General features: G+C 38.4%; 1 protein-coding gene across 1 annotated transcript in view; it reads left to right on the top strand.

The window, feature by feature from the left end:
* The first annotated feature begins 2,465 nt into the window (after positions 1-2,465).
* Positions 2,466-13,382, top strand: part of pcsk2 (proprotein convertase subtilisin/kexin type 2) — a 30,809-nt gene continuing 19,892 nt past the window's right edge. The window contains exons 1-5 of the mRNA XM_072390883.1: positions 2,466-2,927; positions 4,670-4,774; positions 9,834-9,947; positions 10,405-10,513; positions 11,889-11,926. Coding sequence (XP_072246984.1) covers positions 2,745-2,927; positions 4,670-4,774; positions 9,834-9,947; positions 10,405-10,513; positions 11,889-11,926 — 549 coding nt within the window. The 5' untranslated portion in view covers positions 2,466-2,744. The remainder of the gene's footprint in view (positions 2,928-4,669; positions 4,775-9,833; positions 9,948-10,404; positions 10,514-11,888; positions 11,927-13,382) is intronic.

The raw sequence follows: 13,382 nt of genomic DNA, 5'->3' as shown, positions 1-13,382 counted from the left end.
GAAAGTTTATATCTTCACTAATTTCACTCTCTTGCAACCATATTTTGGTTCTGTGCAGATTGATATTGTTGAAAGGTATTTACAAGATATTTTTGTGATACATTTAAAAAATAACTTTTTCAGACCTAGCTAAGCAACTTCAGAGCTGAGATAAAAAAAGGAATATTTCAATTATTTTTTCACTATTGGAGAAATGAGAGAGTGAGTAAGAACTGGACTGCATTTCATTTAAAGTGCACCTAAGGTTTAGCACCTCCGCCGATATTTTCATCTGAAATGCCTCTCTCGGTAGCTCTTTTCATATCTAATAACGGAACTGACCTGCTGTCAGTTAATTAGCTGCTACATGTTCCTCTACGTGTTTCTTTATAGTATCACATACTTTTCTAGCCTTATTATTACCCCATCAGAACTTTTTTGAGACACACTGCTTTTCAGAGGTGAGTCAAATATTGATTATTTGCTAATTGTTTCATTGTGACTTTATTGACATCTTAGGCAGCCTCACAACTCCTTTGAAAATGGGGTTGGAGATAGAAGTGCCAGTAAACGGTCTCACTGCAGATTTCACCACTGCATTAATATACTTGATGGGGCAACCTTGTTCTATTTTTGAAGGAGAGGTTGGGTGAGGTGACTCTGACTCTAAAGTCAGATATCTATCTAAAGTTCAAACTTGCTTAACTTGCCAAGTTATCTGTTTGTGGCCAGAAAATAACTTTTGGAACAATCAGTGGCCTGTGCTGGCAGCTACTGGCAGCTACTGGCTACAGACTGCATCTATTGCCTGTTAGATATTTGTCCAGATTTATTTAAAAAACTAATTCTGATACAATTTGGAGAGTTTTTAGTGATTGCAGTACTGTTTGGTATGTTCTAAAGCTTTACGTTTCATCACTTAACATAATGCATTTTTATTATAAGACCTACATACAGTGCAATTCAACCATATTATAGATAACTTATGTAAAGCTTTAATATTTCATTCATACCAAAATAGATCACAATTTCTTAAGAAAAGAAAAAAAAAGAACTCACTCACTTTCTAAAAGAAGAGGAAGCTGTAATTTTTCTTAATGTGTTTTTCTTGCATAAATGATGCAAAACATATTGCTGAAAGCAACAGTTAGAATAAGTGTCGATTCATAATGCTCTGCAGTGAAGAATTATGGGCTGATGGAGAACAGAAGGGCGCTGCTTGGCCCAGTAAAGCTAAGCTACAGAGTGGCACGAGTGTGGGAGGACATCTGCAGGGAGCAAGGAAATAATGATTAGTAATGTGCATCCACTTATAGAAAATGTACCTTCATTATTTTTTCCAAGACATCTATGAAAACTGATTCACATGCTAATGTGCTTCCTTGTTGCAACACATTCCAGATGATTTGAGTGAATATGCACATCACAGTATGTTATGATGATAGATTAGCATCACTTATACAGAGGCATAATGGCATCACAGAGACGAATGCTTTAAGTACAAAACCAAGATAAAAGAACATAATGCATATTTTATATAGCTTTACTTATTCTCCTCCATGGAGATGTGATTTGATTAATTTGCCTCATTAATTTTATGCAGTACTGAATATTTGAATCCCATGTATTAATAAGATGAGAAGTACAATTTGGTTAATCTTTGCTCTTGCTCAAGATCTTTTTGGTTTAGTTATAAAGTATGGAACCATATAATAACAGAAAATTAATAAATAAATGTTCTCAGTTCACTTGGCATCTTAATTCAAGCCGGGCAATGAGCTGTCTCATTAGGTGACCACTGTCAAGTCCCCACAGTGGAACAGAAAAGGTTTTAGTAGCAGCAACTCTCAAATGCTGCACAAAGCACTCGTGCTCCTTTTCATAGGAACTCGGTTCTCCCTTTTGCTGTGTACTTTCTCAGACATGCACATCACTGTTACATTACATGGCAGCAGCCCTGTAACCCACGCCTCAACCTATGGGAAGTAAGAGGAGGGTAGTGGAGGTGGTTTACTTTAATGAGAAACCCTTTGGAAGAGCACTTCCTTTGCTGTTGCCATCTGCTCACTTCCAAAGGGCCAATTACAGTCCAGGAGGGCTATCCTTACTTTTCACTGGAGAGAAGGTCATAGCAGATGTATTTCAGGTGACAGAACTGTAGGCTGAGAAGTTGCCTGTGTTGTAGAATTGTGTTATACAAATCTTCTTATTGGAGGATGAAGATGGTGGCATGTCTTAGAAAAGGTCAACATAAGAAACACTAGTCCTCTGGGCTACAATGTGGAGGGTTTCTATTTCGGATGGGACCATCTCCGGAGAGCACTATTTATCAATTAAATTGCTATCAACACTGAGGAATTCTCCAAGGTTCTGAAAAGTGTCCCCGAGCTCATCCGGGAGAGGAAAAGAGCGATGCACACCCGCCAGTGCCCATTGGTACAACGTCATACGCACGAGACTACCCGAAGAAGGTAAATGAATTACAGATGAGATGAGGAGGAGGAGAGATGGAAAGCTGAGGATGCAGCTTGGGTCCACAACACACAACCGCCCCACTCGAAGCACTCTGTAAGAGCGGCTTCATCTCGATAAAATATACTGTAACTTCCAGTGGTCTCATCAGCTGACGACGAAGAGATGCGTTGATCCGACTCCTTTACCTCCTCCACCTCTTCCTCCTCCTCCCATTTCTTACGAGGAGAATCCCGCACACTGTTTTACTCCGACGGACAGGCAGACAAGAGGACTGACACAAGCCAGACACGATGCGTGGATATCCCCGCCATGGGACAGCCGTGGGATTTATAGTGTTGTTGAACGCGCTGCTTTTTGCAACGCTGGCGGCAGAAGGAGTCTTAACGGACCATCTTTTGGTTCAGTTGCATGAGGACGCACAGGATGAGGCGCACCAACTTGCAGCACAACATGGGTTTCAGAGTGCACGAAAGGTATGGATGCTCTTATAAAACTGTCACGCAGACCTTGCAGTGAAACCTTAATTTGTCTCTTGGGTAAATCGGTCATGACTCAGAATGTATTCAAGGCTGTTTTGGAGGGTTCGGATTATTTTGTCTCCCTTAGAATAGTCTGACATAACAAACGTATTTGGCAAAGCAAGCCGTCCTTTGAAAAAATATTCAGAGGAGCTTCCTCAGGTTTTTCTTGGGGGTTAACTTGATTTCACTTACTCTTAATTTGATGTCGTCATTACCACTAAAATGCAGGCCCGGGGTAGTGGGTTCTCCACTGGCCTATGGGATGAATTAAAATAGCCCAGTCTAAATTTTGAGAATCTCTGCTCTTCACAGGAAGAAACACATGAAGCCATCTGTGAAAAAGAGAATCGGGTAAAACATCAGATTTGCAAGGTTCTTCTCACTACATGAAGCTGTAGTGGGATCTCATCCTTACCATATTATTTGTTCAACTAGTCCCATAACTCCATTGTAGGGTACAAATAGCTAAGTTTTTTTTTTTTTGAAAACCAGCTGCTTTTGAAAAAAAGAGTTGCACCTTTTAAGATTACATATTTTTAAAAACGTTAAAAAAAAACTTTTCTTGCAGACAGAGTGCATCCTGTATGTCTTCCCCTGCAAATGAACCAGCCTTATACTGTACATCTTATTAAAACGTTTGATAAATTCATGGCATCTCCCACAACATATCAAAAGGTTTAACAAGCCGCTTATGACAGACCAATGGAAATAATTCCCTGACAGTGTGTGTTCCTTGTCACATGTCAAAATAAATGTGTGGGTGAAATTGGCTGGAGCCTTAGTCAGTGAGGCGTAGCAGTGAACAGAGCAGTGTCTGAGCTGCTCTGAATGAGGATTTTTCTCTCTGTGTTTTTCTTTTGCCTCCACAATAAATACTGTTTCAATTTATAAATCAGTATAATATGATATCTGTGTAGTAGTTGTGCAGCATCACCTGCCCTGAGATCTTGTAGTTCATCTTCGACACTTATTCCCTCCCAGGTTATGTAATCTACAGCTATATTTGCCTTAATGGGATGTGCGCCATTAAACAGTGTCTGTGCAATTTAAATTGCCCTCTTGTACTGCTTAATTAACTAAACTTGGACACCATACTGGCAAACACTTGCAAATGTCAACACAATGAAATCTGGGATCAGTCATTAGTCACAAAGTTTAATTACAAACAGGAGGATTCATCAGAAGTGCAATATTTCACACATTTTTGCATACAAATTACATACACAGCTTTTATCTAGAGCAGTTGAGCTAAAAGGCTAAAGTAGATAAGAATAATCTGCATTTCTTTCACAAATATTATATTGGCACATTAGATCTGACAGGCACATCTGAATGCATTTATTTTGTGGATTGACCTGCACCCTGACTGTTACCAAAGCATAAGTAGGTCTTTAATCTCTGCACAGCGCTAGAGGGAAAGCTCTGGATGATGCATCTCATTTTCCTGCCCATGTGATTTATCATGGTTGATTCTAGCACTGTTCCCCTGTGTCTTAAAATAGACCCTTTCTGAATGTCGGGGAATCAGTCCCCTTGTTCTGGATCTGACCTGCTGTCCTTTTTCTGCCTTCATGGTCTATTGTATTTTGATTTGCTATTCACACTTTATGAGTCCTGCTCCTGTGCTTGTTCTCATATCTATTTCTGCTCCTGATACAGTCTTCTCTCTCACTCTTTTTTTTTTTCAAACTCAGCTTCCCTTTGGAGATGGCCTCTTTCACTTCTATCCTCAGGACACTTCAAAGAGGCGTAGCAAACGCAGCACTCACATCAAACAACGGCTCCAGAAAGACAGAAGGGTAAGCGCAAATGCTGAGATGTCTGCATGTGCCTACAGCAGTAAGACTTCCCACTCAGTTTGCATGACAGTTATTATTTTGAGACTTGTATCTATGTAGAATAACGTCCTTCAACTTTAAGACAGCTGAGCATACCTACTCCAGCTTCCAAAAGTCAGGATGTTTCATGCAGCTTCTGATACACAGAAAATGCAAAAGGTACGCACAAAGCAAACAAAACTCTCATGGTAAAGGACACATTAGACCAAAATGCCCTTTGATTGCTACAGAAGGAAATAATTCTTATTAGTAAAAAGGTACACAATGTTCCCTATCAAACTGAAACTACTGCTGAATTATTGGAGCTGTTGCAGTGGCAAAATCATTGGTCTCCACATCTAGTTTGGTGCTGTATTGTGTTTAATTACAGTGGTTAAAACAGTGGCTGTCAACAAAAAAATCTAAGCTGTAGTTGTGATAAGTTGCATCACAGTGGAGCATCATTAATGTTTTCTAACTGCCTTTCTGTCTAGTACTAAGGACAAAAGTGACAGTGTTTATCCCAACGGGGGAATTCGAGACCCTGTGAAATGTCACCAATTCTATATCAAGCTCCAAATGATCATCAACTAACTTTTTCTTTGTAGCTATGTCTTTTTGTCATGGTTTTGGAATTTGTCTTAATATGGCTTAGAATGTGCTTCCTAATTATGTTCCATTTTTGTATATTAATGCACAAAATAGACCCAGTCATTATAGTAGTAAGTGCAGCAGTGGTACTGTATTTGTGATTTAAATGATGAGTTACAAATTTTACCCTTTTTTGTAAATAAATCTTTGTTCGAGCAATATTTTTGTAAAAAAAAAAAAAATCTAAGTTCAATGACATTTTTTCATGTGAATTGTAATGATATTTGTATGTTGTAATCAATGCTTTCATATGTACTTGGAATGAAAAATTGTTACAAGTGAATTATGCTTTTCTACTGGCAACTCTAGCATTTGGTCTAATGCACCATTTTTTTTTTTTTTTTATTTGACCAACAACCCTAAATAATGGAAGCAAATTTGAGTCAACAGAAACCCAAACTATTTGCCTTTTTTGCTTGAAAAATACATGATAAGATGATTAAAAACAAATAACAGTTCATCAGTCTTGTGTCATTTGACTCAGGGATATGTCTACGGATATTTATCTGTTTTCTGTATTATGAAATATAGATCTGCTGAGTTTTCAATCTCCTTACACAACAGTTGGGCTGTATGCGGAGCTCTATGTGTTTAGGCTAAAACACCCTCCACCTTCACATTTCTCATACGATAGACTCGAAAACCTGTTCAAATAATTATTCAGTGACTATTGTTCATCTAGTCTTGGTTTACTAAGATTGTTTGCCACATGTCTATGTCCATTATGGTTGTAATGGAGGTATTGTTGTGTTGAAGCATTGGTCTGTTTGCACAATGAAAGGCTGTGATTGAATCTATTTGTTCCAGTCCGCTTTTGTCTTCTGTAACTCGGTGTTTAGCTCTGTCCGCTGTTGGGGGCGGTTAAAGTAGAGGTCCTGCTGCAGACAATCATCTGACCTCTCTAATTGCAGTTGTGAGAGGTGCTAATGAAAATAAATGCGAGCCACTCCACCGAGCTAATACAGCTACTGGAAATGAGATAGCACAGACATAGACAGGTCTACTCCCCAAATGCTGGGTTCTAATCCGATTCTTGAAGTTTATATGTTGCACTAAAATTTTAGATATCTGTCTATATGTTGACATTATGCATGCAGCTGGTGTGATTGATTGTTGCCTGTTTTTAATTACGTCCTGACTTTTAATATAGTATACTGTGGAAGTCAGTTCTGCACTGTAAAAAGCCACTCTTTGTTTTCATTTCAAGATAGTTGTAGTCAGCAGTGCCTTACAAATGTGATTATTTGCACCTAGTTTGATTAATTAGTTAAAATTTGATTCTAACAGACAAGCTTGCTTCCCTTTTTTTCAGTTTAGATTATCAGTTTCTTAATTGATATGGGGAGGTTACAGCAACCGAGGCCATTTTCTTTTTTTATTACAAAGACAACCTGTGAGCCTGCTTACAAAGACATTAGGCTTGATTAGTGCACATTTGTTAGGTGAAATGATGTTTCAAATTTCCAAAATTAGAGGCTTCAGCAAGTTTGAGGCTTGATGAGCTGCTTGTTATTCAAACACGCTCCACTGTGGCAACCGTACGGCTATAGTAAGCTACACTGCTATGTCAGAGAAGCCTGAGGCTTAAACAGAGGAGTTCGGCAGAGTTCTATTTATTGTTAACTTGCTGTCATAGCATCTGCAAGTGTGTACACAGCTCAAATATAAGAAATTATTCACAGGGATGCTTTGCATGGGAAACATCTTGACCAACAGTTTGGAGTAGTCATACTGACCTTTGAGATATTCGCAGCTATTATTCTCAGCAGTCCAAACTGAATTACAGACATCTCTCAGTGCCATTTGGAGTAGCCAGAATGATATCAAAGACTGCAATGGTTCTTAGGGAAGAAGGACCTAGGACACCAAAACAGATGAAAGTTTCCAAATGAAAAAAAAGATATATTCACATCCTTGTCAGAGTGGCTGTTAGTGAAAGGTGAATTGAATAAATAACAAAATAAGACTGAATAATTCCATTTTTTTTCCAAAAGAAATGACAAAAAGGCAAAAAGGTTTGAACATGAAACAGACCAGAATAATAAAGTAACACAAAGAAAAACTACAAAGACAATCTGACGGTGAACAAATTGAACACAAGCCTGTAACATTGAATCTCTGGTAGTTTGTTATTATTCTTGTTTTGTTTCCTGTAGAATCAATGAAATATATTCAACTTCTAATTTTATGTCAAAATTGCCCCTAGTTAGAAGAACTTAGAGGAGGGGCATTTGTCGCTGAATCAAAACTGCATATAGAGTATATTTAGATTAAGTTAAATTGAACAGATAACTAAGTTTGACTGAATTTGGAATGACTCTAAAAATCCGATTTAGTAGTAGTCTATTAAAAATTCAAATGAAATGTTACACACTCTTATAACCTGTTTAAAAATACCCCATTATCCCAGAGGACCTGTTCTTTTATGGATTATTAGTAGAGCATGTTGACCCACTTCTGACTCGCCCAATTACCTTCTTGTGTCACTCCTTTGCATCTTTCTTTGTGCTTACTTGACATTGCCCTGTCTTGTCTTTTTACTGTACAACACATCTACTCGTCCACCCTACCATCCATCCATTGTCCCTTCTTCTCATGTAAGAATTTTTCGCCCACAATTCATACTCAGGACAAACTAGGAAGTGGGAGTGAAGTGCACAAAAGTGAAAAGTAGAAAATGTAATAAATAGCTGTGAATGAGCGGCATCTTCTGACCATGAAAGAAAGACCCATGAGAAAGCAGAGAGGGAAATGAGGACAAAGAGATTGGAGAGGCAGCGCAGCTCTTCGATTGAAAGTGAAATGAAGCATTGCGAGCAGCCACTTGGCGAAGGTGCACAGTGATGGTGGTTCATGGGCACTGTTGGATGTACTGAGTGGGCAGTATGACATGACACCTCAAGGGAAACACCAACTCTTCAGCCAAGTGATGGAATAAATGTGTGATTGATAGAAAAATGGCAAAGGGAGAATACAGGGGTGATGTGGAACTCTGAATGTAAAGGGAGTTAGTTGACATGACATGTAATATGTCAACTGTAGGACCCTACAATTATTTCCACAATTTAATAATGATCAAAATCAACAGATCTACTCTAAATGCAAATATAGCTGTTTTATTCCGAGGGATAACCTGTCTTTTAAAAGACTTAGTGTGCTGATTTACAGTGTGTGTGTGCCCTCTGATTGCTTTGAATATACCATAAAAGAGGCATTTGGATGAATAGGCTTTGGGCATTTTAGAGGGACGTCTTAAGTGCTGCTCTCTTATCAGGGGAGGTAAACATACTGGACAATGCCTGTTTTCTGAGTCACACTAGAATGAATTTGTTGAGGGTAGAAGAGCACTTCGCCAGCAACCTGTTTTCAAAATGAGGCTTTCAAACATTTTGTCTCATTGTCAGCATCCATGATTCATAGGAATTAAGTTGAGTTAATATTTGTGAATGAGGCTTTTACAGTATAGATTCATTTGATGTGTTGATGGTTCTGTGTAAGGAAATTCCAGTCTCTGTATAGTTACAGCAACACACAAACAAACACACATAAAGCAACTTTGATCAAACTCATTCTCTGTGAGACAGCGTTGACAAGCAGAATGTAGGAACTAAATCGAAAATTGAGAGCTTTATGTCAGGCTTGCAGTTCTCAAACAGATTTAGTGACTTGCCTTTCCTTTGCCTCTCTTTTTTAATCTGTTAAGTTTGTAAGGGTGTCTGTTTGTTAAAATGTACAAAAATCATATAGGATGCATTGATAAAATTTCTAATTAAAGTACCTAAATCAGTGGTCTACTGCTTTTCCCTCTTGTTATTCCAACTACAGACAAAGGATATTGATATGGGATATTGAGTTTTTTTTATTTAGTGTTTTATCTGATAATCACTTATTGTCTCTCTAATGTTATCTTCTAGTGCTTTATAATAGTATTGTGGCAGCTTTCACTAAGTATTTCTAATCCAAAACACAGCTGTTCATCCACCTGGGTTTCTTTGATGATTCGGGAAAACACAAGTGTGTCTGTGTGTGTAATTGGTTTGGCTTTTAAGCAGACTGGAAAGAAAAGAAGCTGTGGCTTTGTGGCAGGTGAGATTAGAAGCCTTGGCTCCAGCTGCAACCCCTCTTACAACAAGAGAAATAATTGTCACATTGATTGACACAGCTCAGTTTCCTAATTCCCTGTGCACAAAGCGACATACAGCAACACCTCAGCCATCATGAAAAAAAAAAGGAAATCCTGTTTTCCTGTTTTTACTCAAATATGCCAGCACAGGGACTAGGTACACATTTGGTGTGCTCTTTATCGGCTTTTTTTTATGAAAATGCTTTCTGAGATCAATATTGACTTTAGATTGACATCAACCTCTCATTTCTCTGCTTTCTTCCCAAGGTAAAGAATGTTGTTGAACAAGAGGGTTTTAGTCGTCAGAAGCGAGGCTACAGAAATATCAATGACATAGAAGTCAACATGAGCGATCCTCTATTCACCAAACAGTGGTACCTGGTGAGTAATCAGCCAGCTAGCTGCTGCATGCTGCCTGACCTTTTGCAACAGCCAACGTTCTTCCACCTTAATCACTAAGGAGCCAGGCATTTTCTATGCTACTTTCTGAATCAACATTGTTATTCATTCTTAGATTAGCCTGGCCAATACCAAGACATCTAATCTTTGCATCCCCTCTGCTTTGTTGCCTCCCCTCTTGTTTACTCTAAATGGCAAGCATGACTTTTGCGCAGTGGCAAGCTTGGCGTTATTCAACGTGTGTGTCATATGAATACGGCGTATTGCTGACATTTACTTTCCCTTTCTTTACCCTTCACTCTCCCACCCCCAAGCAGTCCTTATCCGTAACTTCTCCTTCCCGCACATACACATATCCTATGTGTCAACTAATATCCTAATGGTGGCTCACTTGGGTGCCATGAGTCATGGATGCTCTCCATATTGTTTATGTGATTAGATAAACACAGGGCAGGCAGATGGGACCCCTGGGCTGGATCTTAATGTGGCTGAAGCTTGGCAACTGGGCTACACCGGTAAAGGAGTTACCATCGCAATAATGGATGATGGTGAGTAAGTCCCCCATATGATTTAGTTAATTCCTGTTAACTTAACAGTTAAATAATTTAACAAAATATTGAAACATAGCAAGATGTTGCTTTCCAGAATATGTATGGTTACCACTGATATCTTGTTACAAAGAAAATTCATATTTATTTGGATCAATTAGACATAGTCTATTGAAGATGATTATCTATAACAAAGTATCACCAGAAAAAAATCCCCTCTACATTCCTCAAAAATTGAAATCACCAAATAATGACTTAACAATACATTGTATTGGATTTTCATTGTACCCAATGAGACAAATTGTTGGGGATAAGCAGGAACTATGATTTATTAATGTATGAAATGGCTATCATAATATCAAAGGTAGCAAAGTTCAAAGATGTTCATTTTACAGTGGTAACAGGTATCAGAAGGCATTGAGGTATTTGCCTTCAATTTTTTAGGAATTTGGCAGCTGCAAGTATTTCTCTGTCAGCCATCTCATCAATCATCTACTTAAATATACTTATTTGGAGCTTAATATTACAAATAGATATGACAAATTACCAAACCAGTGAGCTGAAAAAAAAAAGAAGGCACAGAACAGACTGGCCCGATCTGGCCCAATCACAATTTATTTCCAATCTGATTTACAGGTGGGTTGTAACCTTTCAGGTAAACAAATCAGCAACAAAATGTAAAAGCTTAATCTGAAAGTCTGAATGATTGGAAAAAATCTTAATTTACAGCATATTGTTCGTCCACATGAAGATAATATAAGGTGTTTTAACATGATACTGCAAGGGGCTGAAACATGGCGGTCAGCTCCGCCTGCACAATATACATATCTCTCCATTAATGGTCATATGTTGATGAATGCCCGTTGTGATATTTAGTTGATGTAACTCTCTCCCTCTCTTTTGCTGTTGTACTATGTATCATCTACGTTCTTTAGTGGAGGACGCAGCTTCAAGTCTATAAATTACAGGAGGAGTATGTGCTGCTGAGATTGTAGCTTAAAATAGAAAGAACAGCAAAAACACACAATTATTGATCCAGAGGAACCATGTAGGTCCATAATGGCAGATCTTCTTTAACTGAATTAAATAATTAGGTTGCACTGTAAATAAAGAGTAGGTGCTCATGTACGCGCATCTTATCTGCTCACTTTATTTCAATAGCATATCAGAATTTATTTTTCATATAACAGCAACTACTGCTTCAGCACTATTTCACACCAGCTGTTAATTTGTATGTTTATGTCAGAATAAAATCATTAATTGGTTTCAGAATCATTCAGAACAAACACAAAACAGGAACAGTGAGCTGACATCTATTATGTGCTTCTTCTCAAGCTTCATTATATCACTAATTAATGTCACAATCACATTTCAGGTATTGACTATCTACACCCAGACTTGGCATCAAATTATGTGAGTAACTGAGTTTTTGTTGAATGTCCTAATTTCTTTCATTCCTTTGAAGTGCTGTTAATACGTTAAGCTGGGTTCAGGTGCTAGATTTCAGGGGCTTCTTGTGACTTCTCATTGGCAGTGACAGGTGCTCTCCAAGTTGCCTTCATGGCTGCCGAATCTCCTTGTATCCCTGGAGGACGCAGAGACAGGCAGGCGGCCAGCCAAGCTGTTTAATGTTAATGCACATTGCGCCGTGGCAGGCACAATGGCAGGCCGATCTGTCACAAGCAGAGATAATGCCAGGGTAGTTGGCGCTGCATAATGTGATGTTTTATCTCTAGAATACTGATAAAACTTTAAAGGACAAGAGCGATTGTTAAATGGAACACAGGGATGAAGAAGGTTTAGTTTGATTGTGCCATATTGTTTGTATTTTGTGTGATTGCATTGTGCTGGTTTTTTTGTGCTTTGTTGATTCCACAACATCCCCTCTTGATAATTAATGTAATGCTGTGTAGTCTTGGTCATTTCTTTATATATTGATGGTCCTGAAATCTGATTATTTCTGTACTGCTGCTCTGCTTCTGCTCATTGTGTTAAATTCAAATGAGGATTGCATCATTGTTTTTATTTCTGTGTGTATGTATCTGTACACTTGCCACTATGTCTGCCTGTCTTTGCATGTGCCTGCCTGTGAACAGAGATGAGCCGTGGCCCAAAAATAACACTTAAACTCGGCTGTGGTGATGCAGGAGCATGCTCCACTGGATTGATGGATCATGCTGTGCATGGACCTTAAGTGTCTGTTTGTGTGAGTGAAAATGTGTGAGGAAGAGAATGAAACTGCGTGTGTAATCCTGTTTTGTTACTGTTGTCATGGTGTTTTGCAGACCTCCTACTATCAGCTGAATACAAAATTACATCTTATATCATTTTGGGTTCATCACATCTTTTATATCAGGTTGAATTGAATGCGTGACAGATGTCTCTCTGTTTATATGCTCTGAACTACCAAATTTTTAGTCGATGCCATGGCGCTGGGTTGTGTTTGTTTTCCGAGATTTCCCATTTGGTTTCAACAGCTCATAAGGTACATTTTGAAATGGTGAATTAATTGTGAAACTGTGTGTTTTGAGATGAGAAATTTCTAGCGTGGCTGTTCAATTTCATGGCACATTCATCTGCAAATGCCAATAGTCAAAGTACTTTAAATGTTTTTTTACATAAAATAGATATATCTCTTCAGAAACTAGTAACACACAAATGTAACAGAGGATACACTGACATATTCTATACCATGAACAGACCAGGGCCTGTTAGAGTTTGACTTGTTTTCTGCACAGGTGTGTGTTGTTGCTCTTTTTATCTATGTTCTATATCAACACCTGATCAATACTAGTGCTGTTTTCTGGTTCTACAGACTTGGGTTATTTCTAAGTAAAAGTAGGATTGATCAGTGGGTGACCATTTTTTC

This window comes from Leuresthes tenuis, unplaced genomic scaffold, assembly GCF_036924035.1.
Source record: "Leuresthes tenuis unplaced genomic scaffold, fLeuTen1.0.hap1 SCAF_8, whole genome shotgun sequence".
NCBI classification, from domain to species: domain Eukaryota; kingdom Metazoa; phylum Chordata; class Actinopteri; order Atheriniformes; family Atherinopsidae; genus Leuresthes; species Leuresthes tenuis.
This window is presented reverse-complemented; position numbering and strand designations above follow the sequence as displayed.